Source organism: Acanthaster planci, linkage group LG13, assembly GCF_054643075.1.
Source record: "Acanthaster planci isolate LZ-2023a linkage group LG13, COTS_SCS, whole genome shotgun sequence".
Taxonomy (NCBI): Eukaryota; Metazoa; Echinodermata; class Asteroidea; order Valvatida; family Acanthasteridae; genus Acanthaster; species Acanthaster planci.
This window is the reverse complement of record NC_141789.1, coordinates 16,404,554-16,420,144: the sequence shown is the minus strand read 5'-3', so window position 1 is coordinate 16,420,144 and position 15,591 is coordinate 16,404,554. Positions and strand designations below refer to the sequence as shown.

The 15,591-nt window shown below is 40.3% G+C and overlaps 1 protein-coding gene across 3 annotated transcripts in view; it reads left to right on the top strand.

Annotated features, from left to right (window-relative positions):
• The window catches only part of LOC110973857 (protein FAM193A-like), a 28,451-nt gene extending 13,792 nt beyond the window's left edge, over positions 1 to 14,659 (top strand). For 2 of the 3 annotated variants that reach the window (XM_022225024.2, XM_022225021.2), the window contains 12 exons: positions 1,775 to 1,871; positions 1,971 to 2,176; positions 3,677 to 3,931; positions 4,702 to 4,882; positions 5,140 to 6,112; positions 6,450 to 6,591; positions 6,972 to 7,119; positions 7,438 to 7,518; positions 7,736 to 7,921; positions 8,299 to 9,295; positions 11,934 to 12,012; positions 12,527 to 14,659. In XM_022225024.2, the coding sequence (XP_022080716.1) occupies positions 1,775 to 1,871; positions 1,971 to 2,176; positions 3,677 to 3,931; positions 4,702 to 4,882; positions 5,140 to 6,112; positions 6,450 to 6,591; positions 6,972 to 7,119; positions 7,438 to 7,518; positions 7,736 to 7,921; positions 8,299 to 9,295; positions 11,934 to 12,012; positions 12,527 to 12,626 (3,445 nt within the window). In that variant the 3' untranslated portion in view covers positions 12,627 to 14,659. The remainder of the gene's footprint in view (positions 1 to 1,774; positions 1,872 to 1,970; positions 2,177 to 3,676; positions 3,932 to 4,701; positions 4,883 to 5,139; positions 6,113 to 6,449; positions 6,592 to 6,971; positions 7,120 to 7,437; positions 7,519 to 7,735; positions 7,922 to 8,298; positions 9,296 to 11,933; positions 12,013 to 12,526) is intronic. The other variant, XM_022225023.2, reaches the window with a different exon arrangement.
• The last annotated feature ends 932 nt before the right edge of the window (positions 14,660 to 15,591 follow it).

Below are 15,591 nucleotides of genomic sequence, written 5' to 3'. Positions count from 1 at the left end.
GAACAGCGCTGTGGTTTTCCCTTACCAAATCAAGCCATTTGTGTCCAGTGCTGCAAGAGAGACAAATAATGGGCATTTGTGGTTCCCGTACCCAACATAGAAATTCCCTGTGGTGGCTCTGGTACCGCCTGAACACAAGCGAGTGCCAAAAGTGCTATGGTATTTAGGACACCGGTGAACAAAAGAAATCTTTTGTTTGATTCCCCCACCCCCCAAAAATCCCCAAAGACCAAAGTCCCCCAGGAAACTAATAAAAATTGTGTTCTGTAACCAAACACCCGGCCCAAAAATCTGCCCACCCTCCGTCTAAAAATCATTGCCCGCTCCCCAGTCCCACCATAACATGAAAATATCACCCCTTCCAATTTTGACATTTCTATAAATTCTCAATTTAAGAAAATCATGACTAATCTGTGGTTTTCAGTCCAAAAATGTTTAACAAAATAACCACAAGTTTGGAAGAAAAAAGTGTATCCGTCACTAATAATTTTTCACCAAACACACACTTCTCCCAAGTAAAATCCGATATTTGCCCTCTGCTGTCCATGCCACCAGTAGCTGGTTTCCTCCCATATTTATGTGCAACAAGCGCAGCTCTGGTGTTGATTACCAACTTACATGTTAATGTACTCACATTACCGGCGTGCATGTGGATCTTATTGTGGCATGCGGGGCCGGGGACGTGTCACTTTGAATCAACATGACTGGTGAAAATTCTGTTTCTTCCTTTCTTACATTTTGTAATTCTTCTTTATTACAAGTCTTTATTCATTAACCCTAACCTTCCCTAACCACACAGAATTGAACACCAGTAAAGTGTGTGAATTTGTGGCACTGGGTACTGTACCCCTAAATTGCTTGTGCTTTAACATGGGTTCAGGCATACCCAAAATAAACAGAGTCCAACAGTTTTGTGTACAGTTTACCATATGGTGTTGGCATTTGTGTGAATGGGTATGGTTCCTAGTAAATCACTCTGGGGAGTTAAACTGTATCTCACTTTCATAAACAAACTTTTTAATATCAAATTCATCTACTAAAACAATACTATGTGCCTTTAAACAAAAAGTTATGCATACTTGTACACATGTACGCTTTACCTACGGTCGATTGGTGATACATACATCAAGCAGGACAGTAGCTTTCGCGTAAGGCAAGGTCCGGATAATACAAGCTAATTTAGTAAGTCCCAAGGCCCTCATATTAACGAGAGTCGACTGTATAACCTCTGTTATCGAGTATGAAGTTAACCAGAAGTTAGTCTCCTTGCTAACACACACAACTTACCTAGATTCCATAACAGAACTAGAAACACATGCTTCTCCTACTGGGAAACAGCATATTTGAAAGAAGTGTGCAATAGACATTCTCTGAATGGTTCTGTCCTTCTGAATATAGATTCTGTTACTCCTAAAAGCCAAACCAAAATACAAGCTGTGCTCAGACTAAAAGACTTAAGAAAAAAGACTAACATATGACTAACCCCCTGCTTTACTTAACTTTAGGGCTGTTGAATATTCTTTTTTCACTAACCGTTTCGACTATGATGTGTAACTCTTTCCAGTAAAATCCATCTTTCCAGTAAAATCAGATGAAAAACAAGTAGCAGCTTGGTCAGTATTGGTTAACCACTGAGTGACTTGAGTAGTGCCTTCAGGTTATATTGTAGTGCATTCAAGGTAGCTTTTTAGTTGTGTTGGATCACAAACTTGCTAAGCACTCAGTCTCATTATATTAATCCACAGTCTTATTGTCATTTTTATGTTGCTTGCAGATACATCAAGTTTGATGAGGATATGACATTGATATCTGTGGAGTGGAATACCTGCCAGCAGCTTATTGATAAATATCATGAAGAGCAGATGTCTCCGGTACATTCTGATCAGAGTTTTATATATATTAAATTGAAATCTCACTATTGAAAACAAATGCACTTTACAGCATAAGTTGATTTGTTTTCTTGTTTCCAGGATTGTTTGAAGGCCAAACAGCAAATGTTAGGTGACTGGGAATTTCTCAAGACGCAGAAGATCTTCACCGACCATATTGGAGTCAAATCTCACACTGGTAGCAGGGGCAAAGAGAAGACAAACTATGTCAAGTGTCATGCTGTGAGGAGTTCAGGGTTACTGAGTGAAAGTGAAGTGGAACACAAAGGGTCAACGTGTAAGAAAAAGTGAGTAGATAGAAAGGATTATATCCATGATGCTGGTCAATTAAGGGCAATTATGCCCATGCATTTTATTAAGAAAATATACAAAATTTTAACGTCTTTTTAGTGAGAGAATGCTGAAGTATATAGCCGTTTCCTTCAAGAACATTGTTTTCACTTCCATATGTATTCTTGTACCAACATTAGAGTGCCCATTATCAGCGAACTATCACTGAATGAAGACGATACCATTCTTACATCAAAGTTAGAAGGGCATCACCAGTGTGTTTATTAAAGTGATGTAACCTGAAATCTAGGCAAAATTTTCTATTAGAACTTGAACAGTCTAAAGTGTTAGACCCCAAGAAAATTCACAAGCTGATTGACAGCTAAGACCTATTTTCTGTAGAATTACCCACAAGGTGTTAGATTGAGTGTCTCAGACCACTTAATGAAAGTGATCCAGGCCTCGAATTTTGTTGTTTCATTGTGTCGTTTCTCAAGGACAAAAGCTATGAAGAGGTTTAGTCACGACCATGATCGTGACAGTTAAGGCAAAAAAGTAGTTTTGCTTCCGATTACATGCCTCTTAAAAAGAGGGTTGGTGCTACATAGTTTGTAATTTTTGGGGGGGTTGGGGTCAATTTTTATTCTTGTTGAATGATAAGAATGGGGACAAAAGCTTCAAAGAATCGTCTCAAAAAGTTATAGTTACCTGTCTTAATCTATGTACAGATTTCCACAGTCGACAATTTGCAAGAATTATGAACAATTCACACAATGCTAGTCAGATAATCATGACGGCAAACTGCCGAACAATGTCCGTGTATCTTGCTTAAGCGTGTATGATGCATCCAGATGGGCGGACAATAAACCTCATGCCGCAGCAGGAAATTTTGTTGAAACATGCTCTCTTCAAGTACGAGCAAATGCAACCTCAAATTGAACTCGTGACGACAGAAAATACATAGACAAGAGACCAAGTTCTATGAATTAACTTGCAGAAATCCTCTCGCAACATCGCTGTTTTTTTGACCTGCAGCTATTGGCTTGCGTGTCTGTATGGCCAGTGTAGTGTAATCGACTGGGACGTTTTGACTGGTTGGTACATTTCCGCCACGCACTCTTTTGCATGGGAATGGCGTGGCGGGAACCAGCGCAGCATTGCTTTAATGCATTGAGATTTGCACACATTTTCACCAATGTGGCAATGAAATGGGAAGGGAACTCATGAATATAACTGGTTTCTTTTCAGAAATTGAAAACGCATAAAAACAACAAGCAGCGGAACATTGATCCGTGTTTCGGGTCAGTCCTAAGGGCGACGCATGATGTTCACAAAGAGACATCCACGGCCTTGGCAAAAAAGGGGCAGGCCATTTTTGGCCTATTAAATGTGGAAATACTAAAGGCATCAAGGCTTTTAGCCTTGGGAGGGCCACGAAGGCCATGGCCCTCGTGGTGATCAACTACTCCAACTGCCAAACTCTCAAAGCTTACACTGCATAATTTCTCTCCTAACAGGTGTCCATGTGGTGAGTGCAGTATTGCCAGATTGACATCCAGTCTCCTTCCCCCTAATATCAGTGAAGAGCTGAGTCTTAAACACCTGCAAGAGAGTGGAAATCCAGATCAGATGTCAGCATTTGATAAATACCTGCAGAACATCAATCCTCCTGACTTATCTTCAACCTCATCCTCTTCATCAGAAAGTTCCTCCCAAGAAGACAGTGATGGCGTGCTGCAGATCTTCTCAAGGAGTGACCTTACACAATCAGGGTAAGAATCTTTGTTTATTCTATTTAGTTCTCTCAGAATAAACCTAACAGCATGAATACAGCATTTAGTTTTTAGTTCTATACAGTACTGTACCTGTTCAGTAATTGGGTTTACCCTAACTGTCCAGTATCCATCAAACTCCAGCAGCAGGTTTTGCTAAGTTTTTTCAGGTTTGGTACCATACCCAATTAACTTCTTGTTGAATTTTGTTGGACTTGGTATCAAAGGCCCAGATTGATGGTGTTGGATTCTGTGTGAGTTGGGACACACTGGTCATTGTTTGCAGTGTCTGGCTTGCTGTACTAAGTGTTGGACTGTGCTTGATTTTGTCATGTTTGGTATTGCTTCATTGTACGTCATCGTAGTCTGCATAGACCAATCCATACCATATCACTGAAACTGCAACGGGCTCATTCTGTTCATACAGTGACCTGCATGGACAAGTACATCTGTTGAAATTTGTTGGGTTCAGTCTGCTTTCTAGTGCAGGAGCCTCGGGTGTTAGGGTTAAATGAATTACTTCATGTAAACTTTGGAGAACCAACCATTGCTTGCATTCTAAATTCATTCATAATGCCAAATTTTCTCATGCATGTGCTTTGCAAAGTCAAGAATTTCAAATAGACTAGATTTTTAAGTTCAGTTTCAGGGAAAATGTTTGAGACTCGGTAATTTTTTGTGATTGTATTATTTTATTATTTTGTTTCAGTATTCCCATATTTGTCATCTCAGAGTATTGCTGAATCACCTTTTACTTACACCTCAAACAGGTTCAGTTCACCAAGGAGTGAAGAATCAGACGATTCAGATGACTTAGACTCAAACACGTCCCCCTCACCTACCCATAATGCAGCAGTAGATGACAGTGGCAAACCCAAGACACAGAGGAAAATGAATGGAGATGGTGGCAGCTCAAGCAAAGAAAGGTCCACAAGAGAAAGTAGTCAGAAGGTAGGGTATACCAGACTTGACAGTTGATTGGTTTTTTGGCCTGCTCAGGAGCAGGAATTATTTAGTAACAGTAGAAGTAATTTCGTTACTGCCAATAGACAAGAAGATTTCAGATTTATTCATAGAGATATAGAGCCCATAGTATTACAATAGAGACACAGAAGCCATCAAAATTGAAATTAGTTTCCAGGTTGCATTCTTTTTTCAAACTTACTCTGAACCATCACTCTAAGAGACATTATGTTTTCATGTTACAGGATTCAACTTCAAATAGCCGTTCTTGTACTTGTCCAGCTTGCACCGGAAGTCACAAGGTCCCAACGTCTACATTTGGCACGGGTAACATTACTGACAAGGTAGATCTGACTGCACCACCCCAGTCTTATCTCTTCTATCCAAATCTAACCAATCATCAACCATTGGATCTCAGTCATCACGGCATTACGGCTAAGCATCCCTACATCCATCCTCATCTCTACAACACGTTAACTACGCAGAAACCGACCAAAATGGCAACATGTCAGCAGTTACCAGCACAGCAGCAACAGCAAACTTCTTTCCAGCTGAGTGTAGATTCCCAAGATGCACTTCGAGATCATCACGGGCATACCTACGGCAACTGGAAGAGTGGTGCCTTTGAGAGTGCTAAGATGACACTTAGCTCAAGAGGTTACAGCAGCGGGCACAGTACCGACCCAGACTTGTTGCAGAGTGTTCGTGCAGCGCTTCACCAATCCAACTGTAAAGCAGCGTCAGAGAGAGCACCATCACTTAACACGCCAGCGTCTGATCAACCCTGTAGGCAGCATGCAGGGAAGACTCAGAAAGACACCAGCAGCAACAAGAAGAGGGTTAACCACATGTATACTGAAGCAACTACCAATGGCACAACACTAGCAGCAGGGGCAACAACAGAAAAAGAGCAGTCAGCGCAGCATCATCACCATCACCATAGCAACCAGTCATCTACAGATAATACAAAAAAGACGCGGTCAGACAGCGGGGCAGAACGTTGTGCCAGGCACACCCTTCCAGCCAATAAACCCTCAACTACAACCAGTGCTATAATGCAAGCCTATCAGCAACAGTGTAGTCAGCTTGGCCACACAGGTTTCCTGACCAATGGTTTGCATGGAGATGGAGATGCCCTACCCCAAGGGAGTAAGAAGAAAAAAGCTGAAGAAGACATTCGATTGGATACCAGCATCAGCTTAGCAAATGGTGAGTATGGTAAGTTAATGTGCTTGTGCTTTGTAATGCAATCACAAATTTCTCAAAAGCACCTGAAACTCTTTAGCTTGCCAGTTTTTCACCAACGGACAAAGGTAGACACATGAGACTTGAGTGGGATTTAAGCTTAGTTCGTAGAGATAGAAAACAAGTACTACTCCAACCTATCAGTCTCTTTACCAATACCCAATAGCTTATCTTATGCACGGTGGTTTGTTGTAATTTTCATATTTTTCTTATTTGATCCTGGTCACAGGCGCAGTCACATTTCACAACTTTCATTATGTCAACCTACATTTAGTGAATATGATTTGCTGTCATTTCTATTTCTTTGCAGAATGTGGTGACGACCGTTCACTTCAATCCTGTATTTGCCATGGTCATCCTTCCACAGCTGGGGTCATTGACCCTCAAACAGGCTTGTGTACAAGCACAATGCAGACAACAACAAGCACACCAACCTCAGCGAGTGTTTGCAGGTATGTGGAGAAACTGTCCATCCTTAAGAAACCAAACTTGGATAGTGGAACATTAATTGTAATGACTGATATGACAACAATTTTATCTTTTTTTTCCATAGTTCTGGCAGTCAAGGAACTTCATAATCAATAACCCCTGTTTATTAGCTGATAAAACATTCTTGAGACCATCTTGACTCCCTGGGGAGACCCCGAATGTCCCATCCAAGAATACAAACTGCAACCCCACTGGTTGAATTGGACCCTTGTAATTTGCAGGTGAACCCAAAATATTCTGACTTCAGTCCTGCAGACTGTGAGGCAATAACACCCTAAACCCCTAGTATCTGCTCTCCATCCAAATCAGTTTGCCGGGTTATGTTGTCTTTCAATTCTTTCAGTGACCCTGACTGTGAGACGCACAATTTTATCAATGATGATGATGTGTACAGTAGTTGCTATGACGATCGAGGAGGAGCCAATACCAACCGAGAGAGAGAATCCAAGCACTGTGACTGTTACTACTGTGAATTCTTCGGTCATGGAGGGGTGAGTTAAGGGAGCAGAGATGGTAATCATGGCAAAAATACAGCAATAAATTGATAAAACTAAGAATTATTCATTATAACGTTGAAAGAATTAAACTGTGCATCAGAATTCCCTTTATATTTTTCTAAGGGAAAAAGATTTTATATTTTAAGCAGCTGATTTACATCTTTAATGTTCGACCTCCAGTCCTCCTTTTCCTTTGTAATCCTTACACTCATCGTATGACAAACTTGAAAGAACATGATGTTTGAGGACAATGCATTGACCCCAGAATCTTAATCACCCACCATCAATATCTCATGTCATTTACTCATACAGCCCCAACCTGCGCCAACAAGTCGGAACTACACTGAAAATCGTGATCGGCTAAGGCTCAAGCTACGAGACAGACAGAAAAGGGTGAGGCTTGTTTTTGGGAGTTCTGAACTCAAATAAAATTTTTACTTCACCTTAACTTCACCGTTTTGGGCCAAGCTTTACATATTTCTCTAGACATACTTTTCAGGATGTATGCACAGCAAAGTTAAATGAATGGTCAATAAACACATCCTGCGGCATATGCTGCCGATCTCACCAGTAACCAGCCTGACTGACTTGCCTGTCTGTCATCCTACAGCAACCCAAAGACCAGTCGCCATCCTCTACTGACCACAACCATGAGTTTGAGCAGTTTGACCACTTGGATCTATCGGATGATCGAACCCTGGATGATTTACTGTCTTTTATTAATGGTGAACAGCGACGACAGAAGACCAGTGGAAAGACAAAAGCTGCTAAAAGACATCGGCAGAAGCAGAGAAGGGTCAGTCTCACCACTACGCATATTTTGTGTTTATCCTGACTGTCCTTACATAAACCAGGGCCTATCTTTACGGTTTCTGTTATGAAGGTTTTGAGTAAACTCTCTTATTGAACACGTTATTTTCAAAACCTTGCTTAAGCTTGCTTCAGCAAAGCACGAAACCTACATCCAACAGCTAAAATGACATATTATGTATTCACTCTTCAAGGTCATGCAGAAATTGCCACGCCTTGATGTCATATCAAGAGTTATAAAACAAATTCTACATCATTTTTAATAATGCATCTATGGGGGTTTAAATTCACCTGAATTTGTTGCTCTGTTTGATTTGAAGGACCATCCCTTTAAGATAAGACTATTCACATTGTTTTTCCCAGGCTGAAGAGAAAGCTAAGCAGGAGGAACAAGAAGCAATGAGAAGGGAAGAAGAAAAACGAAAGGAAGAAGAAAAGAGGAAGCAACAGGCTGCTGCAGCAGCTGAAGAAGCTGCAAAACAGAAACAGCAACGAGAACAAAAAGAGCGAGAAAAGGCAGAAAAACAGCAGCAACAAAAACAGCAACAGCAAAAGAATGGGAAACCTGAAGCACCATCATTGAAGAATAAGAAGAAAAGTAGCAAGGAGGTACAGCAACAACAGGGCAAACAAGAACAGGGTTCCAAGCAGCAACAGCAGAAAAATAACCAAACTACCAGCCAAAATGTAACATCTAATCAACAGAAACAGTCAAGTAGTCGTCAATCACCAACCAAGCAGGTCACATCACAATCACAGCAAACAACTAAACAACAGCAGCCAGCACCTACAGAAATGCTGAATACCAACACCAAAACTTCTGTCAACAAAGACAAGACCAAGCAGCAACAACAGCAGGCATCCAAACAAGACGGTTGCACAGCGAGCAGCAATCAACAGGAGAAGAATCAGAAGATCCAACAACATCAAACCAAACCTAAGCCAGCAGCAGAACAGGACAATAACCACATCAATAACCACAAACAGCAGACTGGTAAACTCAATGTCAAGAAGATTGCAGAGAACAGCAATGAGAACAACCATCAACTGAAGAAGGCACCTCAAACTCCTGTTACAAATACCATCAAGACAGGAAGTACCAGGAAACAACAAGCACAAGAAGACCACCATAAGCCACAAGATGATCCCAAACTAAAGGAAGATGTTAAGGAGAGGAATCATATGACCTTTAAGTTGCAACCTACTCAGCAAGCCTCCAAGAAAGCTGACAGTCAGATCTCAGTCTCTAAACAGGACAAGATAGCAGTCAATGGCATCTCTGGTGAACCACAAACCAATGGTAATATCAAAAAGAAGAAGAAGAAAAGAAACTCCTCAGAAAATCCCAATGCTTCCATTGGTGAGTAGAAGTCACCACTCACCCTGAAATTGTAGCTTTTAGCCATGACCTGAGCTCTAACTTCAACTTATCTTAACCACTTAACCACGTGTCTTAACCACTTGCTGCCAGGTGGAGTTTTCTTGAGCACAACAAGATGCCGGCTCAATTTTAAGATTTTCCGTTTTCAAAAGTCTTCAAAAATTCATCATTTCATTTAATGGCCATTTATACCAAAATGAAGGACTGTTTGGGCACTATTCTAAAGCTGACAGGTAAAATTCATTGACTCCTGAATATTTCAGCCAGACCTGCAGCCTTGGAAAAAGAGCCCAGATTTTGCGGTGTTATTTAAGATTGTTTTGTTCTCGAAACAGGCACAGTGCACTGCTGACCTCTTTTCAATTGGGGGCCAGATTTGCGTGCAGTGGTGCTGTGTGGCTCATCACTGCGGTGGTGGAGAGGTTTTGTCCCCGCTGGTAATCCGCTCGCTCTAAATGCCTCAAACTGTGGTATACTGTTTCAAAACAAGGCTGAATTTTCTCCACTATTGATAGTGAAAAAATGTTGGTAATGCCCAGCAGCTCAGTCTTTTGTGCTGAGCACAGTCTTGTGTTATAAGGCCCAACTCTTTTGTCCCAGTTCCGGGCTCCCCAGCTCTGCATGTAAAGCCTGTGTACTCGAAAACGGTCGCCCGGCAGGAAGTGGTTAGTATTCCAAATTGTTAGGCTGAAGTGGGTCTAGATACGAAACTCAGTCTATGATGTACATCCATTCATAAAGTAGCCCAGGTTTATCACAGTGTCCTGCAACCAGGCTCTTGAAATTACAAAGCTGCAGCTCACAGCTAAAGTAAATGTTCATAAATGGCCTGCAGCGTTCTCAAATGTAAATGACTTATAACAGAAGAACCTAACATTGACAGGATCTAAATACAAAAATGCAATGTTTCTAACAAGGTTTAAGCCTTAACATGCTTTTTAAGAGTAGTTTTCTATAACTTAATGTTTTTACACAATTTTGCAAAGCATTTCAAACAAGGTCACCCAAATTTCTTCCTGCCCCCCATAGTAACCATAACGATGTCGGCCCTTTTATCAACAAAGAAGACCATTTCCCAGTAATGCCATAAAAGAAATCACAACTCTGTTCAATTCCATGCGCATTTTTAAATAGTTCACTTCTCTAATGACTCTAGAGATCTTTGGGGGGAATCTGTTTGTGAATACATTGTACTTGCAGAATTGCTTTTAGGTCCCTAGGGATTACTGTTGGTGGGCAAAACAACTTGTGTAGCATTCCTATTATATCTAAAAGCAGACCTGCATGTTGTGCCATTTGAGTGCTTCTGTTCATGTTCCTCTGTGTTTTCTCTCTAAATGATCCAACTTGCATCCTGATCCATTAGGCAGCATCCATTTCCTGTCCTGTGTGCTCCATTATTGACGCTGTTTTAGCCCATCCACCTGATGCAAAGTGGACTTTTCTAGTGTGTTTTTAATCCTAGTGGCTTACATGGTTGCATTAACCACCCCTACCTAACCAATGTGTGTTTGTTTGTACCCAAGGATGCAATTTTTACTTCACATTTCAAAGGGTTTCTGTTGCCCTTTTTGCGCTAGCCAGCCTAGCCTGATAACGTCCATGCAGCTTTATCTGTAAATGCATGTAATTATTATAATCAATCATTTTTGGTAATGACACCAAGGATTTTTCAAAACTGCCCTGGGCACTGTAGCTAGTAAGCCTGAAGAAACCTGTAGAGAGGAGACAGTGAGAAGCAGTTAGAGTTTTAGAGGTGGGAGGAAAACCCCAGAGGAATATTCTGGGTAAAACCCACGGAATCAGGTAGGGACTGAAAACCCAAGCCACATGTGGACTGAGCCAGGAATCAAACCAGGACCACGGAGGTGGAAGGCAAGGAACAAACCACGTCACCAACCTGACTCCCCGTACTCATTTCAATTTTGCCTTACATTTCTTTCAATTATCCTTTTAAAACTTTCTAATTTGTAAGTTAAAATTTTTCTTAATGTATTTTAAATTCAAAAAGTTCACAAGTACTCTGAAACAGAAACCTGCATGTCTAGCAACATCCTACCAAACTGACCTGTGTACTGGCAAGTTACGACAACAGTAACTACACTTCAGGATTATTGTCATATCCTGACTAACCCGTTTGATATTCTATTAAGAAAAAGTTTTAGCTAGACCAATCATCTAACTTCAACAACTCCTCACAAGCTAGCAACATTGCAACAGATCAGCAACTTATATCTTAACTCCCAATTTCCAACACAAGTCCACTTTTCAAATCAGGCAGTGAAATTATCTGATTTTACAAGTGTGGTAACAATACACCATGCCAGTAGTAGACTGTGAAACCAATTACCAGACTGTGAAGGGATCCATAGTCTTGTACAAAGACTAATGTAATACCACCCGTAGTCCTCTCCCAGCAACAATATCCCTCTGTCAATAATTGATCCTATTCCTATCACTCCTCTCTCTGTCCCTTTGGCAGCAATACGATCCCCTCACCGTCACGCCGGTGTTTTTTTTCTGGGGAAATCTGCACCCACTTACTGACCCTGGAGTGGAAGTACATGTATATCCAGTTTCAATTTACTCCCCTGCCTGATTTTTTTTTCCTTCAAAGACGAGATCTTCATGCCTAAGGAGAATGCTGACATGGCTGAAATGGATGAGACAGAGAGAGAGGTTGAAGATTTCAAGAGGTAAGATCCACTTTCCTACGTTTCCTTACATTTCCACACTTTTTCCTTGTTTCAAGACCCAAGACCCCTTAAAGGGTAGGTTTAAACCTTACACTCTTCCTGACAGCCATTAAAATGTGTGCTTCTCAATTCTTGCTAGTTGAGTTGACATCAAGACTTGTGTGATACTTACTGAAAGGTGTCAAAAACAACTCATCTCTCAATCCTAGGTGACTTCTTTTGACCTAGTACTCTTTTGTTTAATCCTGCTAAATGCTTGTGTGAATGAGAATGGTACATGTTCATCAATCATAGTAGTTGTACACAATTAGACATTTTTCGTGCACATTTGTCATGAGGCAAGGTAAAGAGACTTCAGACGGTCACAGTTTTTTTCATTTGATAGGATTAAGAACATAGAGTTTCCCAGTCACTAACCTAGTTCTCTCTCCGCTTTCAATCTAATGTATTGGCTCACTGTGGGCCGAGTTGACTTCATTTTCATAATGGTTTCTGTATTCTTCAACTTTCATAGATTCTGTATGGCATTGACTCCAGCCCCCATCAAAGAGAAAGTTGTCTTCAGTATGAAAGAACTCACCCTTAATAAAAAGGGAACGGTGTCGGCACACTGACCAAAGAGCATTTTATACAAAACAAGATACAAATAGCTACACATTTCCCCTCACATGATTGTCATGTTTTGAAGGTATAGTAAAATTACATACTGAACAGTTGCTTGTGAACACTGATTGAAAAAAGCTGTAAGAAATCAGCAGTAAAAAAAAATTGTCAGAAATATATGATAACTGAAGAACTATTTGTTTCCCTTATTGTTACAAAGTGGTTTGAGGTTTGTGCATTTAGCAGTTGTCATGTTTAAACAGATATCTAATCCTTTAGTGAGGAGCAGTGGTATCTGAAAAGTATTTGAATATCCGGTGGCAATATACGTGTATAATGTTTGGTTACGTAAACCAGTCAAGAAATAGGTTTAGAGTGTGATTTACTAGTGATAACAACCAAGTACTCTGAGATTGAATTTGTAGAGTGGATGAGGGTACAGGTGTGACCAATTCTGCAAACATTTGATTGAATTTCAATCAACTTTTCACCTGCTGTTCAGCATTTTAACAAGTTGTTGTAATGGTTGTTTTGAGATGTGATATGGAATGTTATGAATGAATTTGCATAACTGCAATTCAAATTACTAGAATTGATGATATGCCTGAGGAAAAAGTTGATGTTATATCTGGAATATATAATTCATATAACCTTTTTTCCTTAACTATGTCTATTGTCCATTGTTGCATTTGGATGTCAAAATCTTTTATTCTCTTTCTTTGCTCTCGTGCCCCAGCCCAAGTTTTGCATACCAATTAACATTTTGTTTTTATTTTTCACTTATAATGTAGTCATATCTGTAGCATTAGGATTTTTTTTAGAGTAAAATATCCAGTGAATAGTCTCAGCACAGTTCTACTTATTTGGCTATAATTGGTCAGTGTGCTAACACTGGAACCTTTTGAGTCTTGGAACCAGATGGATCTCTATCCCACACCGTCCATCGGCATCAGTGATGTCCTGACTCAAGCAGCTGGAGTATTGAGGTCAACAAACCGCACTGGAACCTTTCAAATATTTGTCGTATGGCAACAGTGTTGTTTGCTTCCTTACTAGGGTTTCAACTCGAATTAACTAGATTAGACCTCAAAATAAGTTTAAACATATTACAGGCAAGTTGAACCTGTTCAAACCGGATTCAATTTACCGTGCAAAAGTACAGAGTTGCAAACTGCCCTGAGTTGTTTCCTGTTCAAAGTGGTTCATTTCGACCACTATAAATGATGCCAAATTGCTAACCTGTCATTGATGGGAGGAGTATCTAGGAGGAACTAGAAAATGACATGTAGGCCTATAGATGTTAATCTTGTGCCTTTTTAACAAACATTTGTGCACATTGTGGCTTGTACACAAAAGTTGTCTTGAAAACTGTTAGGGAAATACTTGCCTGTGCTGAGTGTTGTGCTGCAAGTCCTATGTGTCCACTTGGTATATGCAAATAGACTGAAGTCATTGATTAATGCTGGTTTGTATTTAATCATATTAAACGGCACCAGTATTTAAAATAATACAGCATTGTGCCGTAATACTGGTTATTACACTGTGTCTGTGCTGCTGCTTCACTATGATACAGAAGATGCTCGTGCTTATAAAGGGTTATAAAATGGAATATTACCAGGCTTGCTCGTGTGGTTTGTATTTGTGTGGGTCTTGTTTGCTGGCCTGTACTCAATACTGTTGAGCTGATGATGTTCTTATAATGTTTGGCCAACTTGTTCATGATGACACAAACTTCTTCCAGTGTATGTAATAAGATGTATTGAGGTAGGTTTTGAATGCTGTATATTGACCATCTTTGTAAACCCTACTAAAATGCCAGGCAGTTGAGTCATAAAAAAACTGTGACTGACTCGGTGGTTGGTTTTAGTCAGTGGTCAATTGCTGCAAGGCCACTGTGCTTGACCATCATGAAGTCCAGTTCCTTTACTGACTCTTGGAAACTTGTTTGCATAGCTACAGTAGGGTAGTCATGTTATCTACGATGAGCACGTATGTTATCAATAAACTACGTATGGAGCCTCCTTTGTGGATGATGCAAATGTAATCTGTCTTTATATCCAACATTCTTTTATCTTGTATATTTTCTAAAATTAGATCTGCTTCCAAAGGCTTTTACATGTACCTGCACTCTCTGTGTGCACAGCGCACAGAATTGAACTAGAAATAATTTTACTTAGAAAAGTACATTTTACACACACTAAATACCATTCTCACAAAACTCTTAGCCGGGGGGCGTGATTTAGTTTCGGAGTCCTCGCGATTTCACAAAATCCAAATGAAGGTAGTATGTGGCCTTCTCATGAACCATTATGACGTCTGACGAGTCTGTAATGATGACAGTAAGCCAATGAACTGAATTGATGATTCAAGCATGGATTATCCATCAGATATACTTGACTGCAAATATTATGCCATTAACTAAGAGAGTAATGGATACCTTCGTTCCATCAATTTGTGTTATTACTGTATATCAAGATTCCAACCCTCACGATTTGTGTTGGATCACTGCACACAATGTATTTCATCTAGGCCAATAGCAGGGTTTAGAAATACATGTACACCGATAGATCAGCAACGTTTTCAAGCAGAGATATTGCAAGTGTAGTTTTGCAAGTCCCCCCAGGCATTAACAAGTTGTGGGAAAAGCCTTATGAACACGAGTGTAATCTTGCGTAAACGTTGGTAAATACAGTCCCCATCACCTCTGATGATAAAATCTTGCCACAAGTATGGGTCTGATATTGGATAAACGTTTGTTATTAATCCTTTTTTCCAGTACAGGTGTCTTCCGATTGGCAGTAGGCACACTGTTGGTGCTGAAGAATTTACTTATACCAAGACTTGTACGGACCTGGTCATCATTGCTCGCAAAGACCTTTTGGTCCCGATCCGAAACCCCAATTTGATGACAGATGCCATAATAATGTTGAGCTCGGCCCTTTGCGATCTTCTCCATCCACCCAACCGTCGAAAGAC